General features: G+C 45.5%; 2 protein-coding genes across 2 annotated transcripts; one reads left to right on the top strand and one right to left on the bottom strand.

Moving 5' to 3' along the window:
• The first annotated feature begins 1,128 nt into the window (after positions 1 to 1,128).
• Positions 1,129 to 2,582, top strand: LOC102711198 (probable F-box protein At2g36090). Its single transcript, XM_040528937.1, has one exon. It carries the CDS (start codon positions 1,286 to 1,288, stop codon positions 2,249 to 2,251), a length of 966 nt encoding a protein of 321 aa, XP_040384871.1. The 5' UTR covers positions 1,129 to 1,285; the 3' UTR covers positions 2,252 to 2,582.
• A 467-nt stretch (positions 2,583 to 3,049) lies between these two features.
• LOC102710919 (mRNA-decapping enzyme-like protein) lies at positions 3,050 to 6,341 on the bottom strand. The gene is made up of 8 exons (XM_006663160.3): positions 6,049 to 6,341; positions 5,887 to 5,927; positions 5,757 to 5,806; positions 5,343 to 5,487; positions 4,352 to 4,408; positions 4,148 to 4,271; positions 3,512 to 3,967; positions 3,050 to 3,428 (listed from the first exon to the last, which is right to left on the bottom strand). The coding sequence occupies exons 1-8, from the start codon at positions 6,235 to 6,237 to the stop codon at positions 3,375 to 3,377; spliced, it is 1,116 nt and encodes a 371-aa protein (XP_006663223.1). The 5' UTR covers positions 6,238 to 6,341; the 3' UTR covers positions 3,050 to 3,374.
• Positions 6,342 to 7,615: the final 1,274 nt, after the last annotated feature.

Here is a 7,615-nt window from a genome sequence, read left to right as displayed (position 1 = left end):
GGTGACAGTTATTTAGGGATATAAAGCAAATAGATTACATATTAAAACATTAAGATGGATCTTAAAGGGTGTTTAAAAAATCCTAAATATATTTTTTAAAAAAAATATGCATCATTAACTGCTTAAGGAATGTGCCCTTGATAGTTTAGTACTCCCTTTGTTTCTTGATAATTGACACTAGACGCTGCTACTTTCATTTTAATATAAAAATATTTCTAAAATTCAAAATTTGTACGACATATAAGCATTTGTACACTAATTTTCATTATTCCAGTTATTACTCAGGTGATGCTTCAAAAGTGAATATAATCTATTCCAAATTTATAATAATGATCAGTGGAGTGGCTTAAAAAAAGGAAGATTTTAATTTAACCTTAGAATTTGCTAACCTGTACTTTTTGGGAATGGATTGAGTGTTTACTTTCAAATTTTGACCACTTATGTCATAATGATATGTTATTAAAGTAGGGTATGTTTTAGAGTAAGGATAATAATATACTGTAAGCCGACTAAATATTGAGGTGGAGATGAGTTGGGAGTAGAGAGAGGAAAAGCGGGTTGTAAGCTTCTAGCCGACTCAGGAAAAAAAATAAGGAACTCTGAGAGAGAAAAGTATCTTCTGTATTAATGATAACGAGCTATCGTGGCTGAGAGAAGGCTATAAGTTTTACGGCCGGCTTGCTAGCTATATTATTAGCATAGCTCTTAAGTATAAGCATCACTTCGGTCTAACGACTTAAGAGTAATTAAATAAAGTTTAAATTAAGAAGTCAAAATAATCAGTTACTACTTGCTATGGGCCTATGGCAGTCCATCCAGAACATGTCCTGAAGATCCATCTGCCTATTCTATCCATACACCATCAGCCAACGTCAAGAACCCCGTTGCTGACACGTCGGTCAAAGCAGCTAAGCTACGGCCAATACGCCACAGCCCCACCTGTCAGTGACCCATCGAACATTCTAATCTACTATATGATCATGCCATTAATTTTAATATAATTTGTATAATTATCGTGCACAACTTTGCTTTTCGGCAACGCCAACTATAGTTGAAAAAGCGCATTTGCATGATCGAAGCTGAATATTAGCAGAGCTCGCTCTCGCTTTCAGACCGTGATCACTCACTTACCCTCCCCTCTCCGACAAATATATAAACCAAACAAGATTCGCTTCAACCGCAAAACCAAACACGCAAATTTCTTTCAAATTAAATCGCAGCTCAAACACGTCGCACGGGCGAGAAGAGATATAAAGGTTGCACTTTGGTTGGTTGGTTGGTCGTCATGGCCATGGATGAGCTGATCCGTGCTCCGGCGTGCGGCGGCGGTGGCGGCGGGACGGTGATCGAGGACCTTCCTGGGGATGTCCTCGCGCTCGTGCTCCGGCGCCTCGACGGCGCGTCGCTGGCGGCGGTCGGGTGCGCGTGCTCCAGCTTGCATGAGCTCGCCGCCGACCAGGAGACGTGGCGCGGCCTCTGCCTCGCGCTGTGGCCGTCGGTTCGCGACGTGCTCGGCGGCGGCGGCGGTGGAGAAGGAGGGGATGGGTACCGGGCGCTGTTCGCCGACGCGTTCCCGTTCCTGGAGGCGGTGTCGCCGGCGCCGGCGACGGTGTCTGGCGGCCCGTCTCTCCCTGCCCGCCTCGTCTCCGCCGTTGACCTGCACCACGGCGGCGCCTGCATCATGTCGCGCGTCGTGGAGACGGACACCTCGTCGGCGTGGTTCCTCGGCTCGCCGTTCCGCGTCGACGCGCTCGTCCAGGAGGGCTTCTCGGCGCCGTCGCCGATCACGCCGGGCGAGCTGACGCTGAGCTGGATACTGATCGACCCCGCGTCCGGCCGCGCCATGAACGCCTCGAGCCGGCGCCCGGTGGCCGTCGACCGGAAGTGGCTCACCGGGGAGACCGTGGCGCGGTTCACCGTGGTGCTCGGCGGCGTCGCCCTCGACGCGGCCGTCACGTGCGACGACAGGTACGGGCACGTCCGGGAGGTGAGCCTGTGCATCGAGGACGGCGAGGGCGGCGGCGTGAGCGGCCAGGACGGGCTGGCCGCGGTGACCGCGGCCATGGCGAGCGCGCGGCGGCGGGGCAAGGGCGCGGAGGCCGCGGCGAAGCGGCGGTACGAGGAGTTCGTGCAGGGGAAGAGGGCGAGGAAGGAGTGGAAGGCGAGGCGGGAGGGCATCGTCGACCTCTGCTGCTCCGGCGTCGGCGCGGCGGCGTTCGTCGGGTTCCTCGTCATGCTCACGTTCCGGTGACCGTCCGGCGAGGCGGGAAGGCATAATGGCGTTAAGCAACGTACATAGCGGGAACAAATTCGATGAGAATGACAAGAAATGTAAATATGATAAACGTGGTAGTCATGCAGTTTATGCGATGCGTTTATCACAAAATTGGTTAGATTAATAACGAAAATTTTCCTATGTGCTATTAATCCCTGGAAGTGAAATCTGAGACTTCTAAATGTTTCTTACTGCCATTAATTAGACACTTGCGTGATAGCATTTTATTCAACTCGAACTTACGCAGTAGTTCGTGATAAGAAAACCTATAATTTCTCTAACATAAATGCATGATTTTGTTGAGGCTTGCAGCTAAGTATTGTTTCCTGGTTTGGTTCCATTTTCTTTCAAGAAGGATACTAAGGCCGTGTTTTTCTCTCATGACTCTTTTTTTTCTTAGATTTTACATGCATGTTTCCTAAATCCTTTTCCTTGGATTTTATGCACATGTTTCGTAAAACACTAAACGGTTCACCTTTTTTCTAAAAAAAAAGAGTTTTTATATAGAAGTTCATCTTACCTTTGTAGTAGCTAATTCTATCATTTCCCACTATTAAATAACGTATAATCTTTCATCTTTGGCTACAAAAGAATACAACCTGATGTGGTTTTCATATGTCCAGCTAGGGTGATTTTCAATACGACCATGTTGACGTTTAAGTTATTTCTGCATGTAATGAAAATATGAGATTCGCTCAATCTATGACAGAAAACGGGTGCGACGAAAGTCAGATACTCCAAAGAGGCATCACAACAAATGAACATGATGATCAATAGCAATGCAAATACCTCTATGAAAAGCCTGATACCGTGGTGGTAAATAGCTCAGTCAATCACACGAAAAAAGATGATACTCTTGGCACCCATACACAAGTCCTGTTTTACTTCCATTTCTTTTGTTACATAAATATACTATGACATTGACAGTACGTGAAATAAGGAATATGATAAGTACTGCCAACCACTGCTATAGGGACTCTACATAACCACAATGAAACAGCTATACAGAGGTTCCAGCACTAAAGCATACAAAAAGAACTCACAAATAACACAAGCACTCTTGTCACAGAAACAACTCCATACGGCTTAAATAATCAGTCTACATATGTGCATTCTGCAACTCCCGATAGACTAAATCGATAAACTGGTCATTCTGTTAGGCATATGGCAAGAGTTAGAACCATATATAATGCAAATAAATGCCATGCCTTGTATGTTGTTCAATGTAAACCATACCTGAACAAGTCTCAGGAGGGCTTCCTTAATTTTATCTCGCGAAATAATAGGACCATCGTTGTATGAAGGGGTAAGAGATGGAGGTGGAGCTGGTGGTGGAAATGGTTGGAGTAGGGGGGTGCCATATTGCCCTCGTTGAGCAGTTGCAGAAGTTGGATGAAGAGGTGGTGCTGTTGGCATCATAGATGAAGCTGGAGGCACCACTGATGTAGAAGAAGACGACTGGGGTGTAAAAAATGCTGGTGTTACAAGACTGGCTGCATGGGCAGTATGAACATTAGTGTCATGGAGGGGAAGTGGTGAAGCTGATGAACCCACTAAAGGAGGGGGTATTTGGTGTGTTGGAGCAGCAGATGGAATGATCAAAGGCACATGGGAAGAGGCAACACTCTCAGAGGATGGATGTGCCCTTCCAGCCATTGGTGCATTTGATACACTCGCAATGCTAGCAGCGCTCTGTACATTGTTTAGAAGGAAAGATCATTAGCGTTTGACACTGACAATCGAGTCAGAAATCAGAATCTCAGTAAACAACTTTAAGAATCTTTCACAACCCAATAGATTGTTGATAAACAGTGTGAACATGAGGAAAATAAATTTTAAGAGGAAGCAAGAGAAGTTTCAAAGAGAACATACAGTGAAGTAAGTAACCAGGGATTCATTAGGAGCATCAGAAACTAAAGTGGTGGTTGCTGGCGAAGGTTCAAGGGGACCATCTATGGCAGCAGACGTAGGCACAGCCTCCAGCTCCTCAAACTCACTGTACCCAACTAGAAGAATTCAGCATAAGCTAATCCAATATGCTTTATTATTTTCCATTCAGAAGTGCAGAGAAAAAACCTTTTGTTGGAAGGCACTTTGGGTTTTGGAGGCACTTTAGCATAAGCATTCAGTATTCTGCCACGGAAAGGGAGTGGAACACGACTTGAGAAATGTCCATACAATTTCAAGTAATTTAACCAGGACATTCCAAGATGTAATAGTGAAAAGAACAAAGAAGATGGAGAAATACCTTGGCATTCACACAACAAAGCTTATATTATGGCAATATAAGACACTACATAAGATAGTGCTTTCAAACACAGTTTGCAGGACACATATTGTTAAAAACTAAGATAAGATTATCAGCCCATTCTGTAAAATGCAGTATACTGTCCCTTTCTAGAACTCAGACAAACAATCATAATTCCCTGCTACATGAAATTTAAAATCATGGTCGTCCTACTGTTCAAACAGGTAAGAAGGAATCACCATATGGCTAATTTTGAGTATCAGACAACCATGAGCATGCTACAGTTTCGGTGTGATGGAGGACCCCACTTGGAGACTGCAAGCTGCAGCTACAAGGGAGAATCTTTTTTACTTTATAAACATGGCATAAATGTGTGTGTGGTTACTTCATATTGCCAACCGTAAAGGAGAAAGACATAGCTATGTCTGTATGCCATTTAGCACTCCCTCCCAAGATGCCAGATAATTTAGTTAATGTATGCAGGAACTGAATGGAACAACAATAGCCTGCACAGTTTTTACCTTAGGAAATTTAGTGGACAGCCTTGAAGAAAACATTGTGTATGTCCATCAGATTTCAGTTAGAAAGTATTAAAAGATATCCATGACATAAGTACTGTTGCTTCTACTGAGTTTACAGAGTGTGATCCACTCCTAGATAGTTCTAATCTACACAGTAACTAGATTTTTGTTTCGGAGATACATACTAACTAGGTTAGTATAATAAGCTAACTAGCTTGTACTATATGGTTCCAGTACAAATCATAGCCTCAACAGAATATGCCTCCAGCATGAGAACATGATCATAGAAAAGCATTACCTTCCGAAAAGACTTGCAACAGCTTCACAGTCATGTTGATTGTAGAACCAAATACCATTTACTTCTTGTGCAGCATTACGGTACAACAAATATGGAGGTTGAAGTTCATATTCAAAATCACTTAATAGATCCTCCACTAGATTATCTGGCAACAAATAAATAATGTAACATCGATCATTTCAGGAGGAAGGCAGCAAATGAATGGATTAACTTGATGCACAGTAGTAAAGTACTTCTCTAGATTCAGAAGGACATTTGCTAATTTTAGGATCTAACAAACTTGGGGGTTTCAGCTAGACCGAAAGCAAGCGACCAACCCTACATATGAATCGGTTCAATGCCTAAACCGCGCGAGCTAGTATATCCATTCGCAGAAGAGTGAATGGAGGTTAGATCGCAGATTCACATACATACCCGTGTTACGCCTGTTCATGACGATGAACTGAAACCTCGGCTGGGAGCTCCTGCAGCGACACAAGCCACCAATCAGATCCCTAAATCGCGAGCTCACACCAACCCCCAACCAAAAACCCTAAACACTCACCTCTTCACAACGAACAGTGACCCCTCCACATCCTTGCGGCTCTGGAAGAGGAGGACAAAAAAAACACACGCACACAGCGCGTGAGCTCACAGGATCAGCAAAATACCGGATCAGATCGGTGAAGGGGGGAGGGATCGCGGGGTGTGGGGTGGAAGCGCTCACCCACTGGTTGAGGTCGATGTTGAAGTCGTAGAGGGTGACGTGGGCGGCGGTGATGAGGATGTCCTCGACGGCGGGGTCGAGGCGCTGCAGCACGGTGAGGTTGAGCAGCCGCGTGCCCTCGGCGTCCATCGCCAGGTTGGGCGTGACCTTCCCCCCGTTCGCCGTCGCCGGCTGCGGCTGCGGCGGCATCCTTCCTTGCGGCGGTGGCGGCGCTGGATCTGAGGCAGCAGCAATCGAGTCAGTGCCGGGAGAGGAGCGGAGCTTGGGAATGGCGAGGAGGATGTTTCTGGAACTATCACATTCACGCCACGCCACAGGAGAGGAGGGACACTGTACACCTCGGACTTCGAGATGGGCTGGCCACGAGATTTTTGGCCCAGATATCTGCCTCTTGCTGATAATGGGCTTCGGTCTTGGGCTAGGAGCATCTTCAGACTTGACAAATTTAACTCTCTAAATGTCTATTTGGTCACTCTTCATTTTATTTGGCAAGTTAAATTTATTTTTTATTCTGACAGTAATCTTATCTATTCTAAGTCTATGACACTAGGACCCCTCGTGTCATCTTCTTCTCTTCCTCTTCATCTTCCTCTTTCTCTTCCATTTTCTCTTTCTCTTTCCTTTTCTTCCTCTCAGCGGCGGCGGCACGGCGTGGGGAGGTGGAGCGGCGCGGTGCTGGAGTGGCTTGGGATGGTGACGACGTCCCGACAACGACCACTACAGATGTGGCATAGGAGGGCAACGGCCGCCACGGCTGCTCGAGAGCAGCAGCGACGGCTACCGCCCTTGTCTCCACAGCTTGCATCTTCTTCTCCCCGGATGGCTGTGGTGGCGGCGACCCCCCTACGGTGACAACTGCTTCTCGGCGTCAGCGGCAACCCCTGGCGGCGGCGGTGGCTTGCTCCGACCTGTGATGGGTGGAGTAGTATTGTATCATGGGTCCGATGCGTGGAGCCCATGGATGACAGGTTTGGTTTGGCTGGCCAATTTTGATAAGTAAGAGGGCTAGATTGGTCATCCAGATAGCAAGTTTATTGGAATACAATTTTTCACCAAACTCTCTAAATTTTAGCTTGAGAGTCAAATGACCAATATGTTGGAGATGCTCTAAGAAGACTTGGGTTAGTTTTGGGGCATCCCTAAAATGATGCACTGTTTTTCTCTCTTATTTTCAAAAGAGAGTAATGTGATGCGAGCAAAATAAACATTATTTGAGATCAAGTATATAATCCATCGGTTCCAAATAAATAGACCTACGAATTAATGGTTAACTATGGGTCTAATGTACTTCATGACACTGAGTTATCAGTACTATAATAATTTATTTGTGAACGGAGGGAATAGTTCGTTGAATTCTCTCACGATAAAGGCTTCAAACCATTATCTTCTATTTAAAAAATTATACATAGTTCTTTCCTTACTGCCTAGTTCTCCCGAGGAAAAAGCTAGGTATAAAGTCCTTCCCACAAATAATGATAACCGCCCGGTAATCCTGGCACATTTTGATCCTAGTTATGGTCATTAATATAGTACTAATATTAGTGATAATCTTTAGCGCATAAAACGG

This window comes from Oryza brachyantha, chromosome 11 (genome assembly GCF_000231095.2).
Source record: "Oryza brachyantha chromosome 11, ObraRS2, whole genome shotgun sequence".
NCBI classification, from domain to species: domain Eukaryota; kingdom Viridiplantae; phylum Streptophyta; class Magnoliopsida; order Poales; family Poaceae; genus Oryza; species Oryza brachyantha.
The sequence above is the reverse complement of the archived record's forward strand: the minus strand, read 5'-3'. Positions and strand labels throughout refer to the sequence as shown.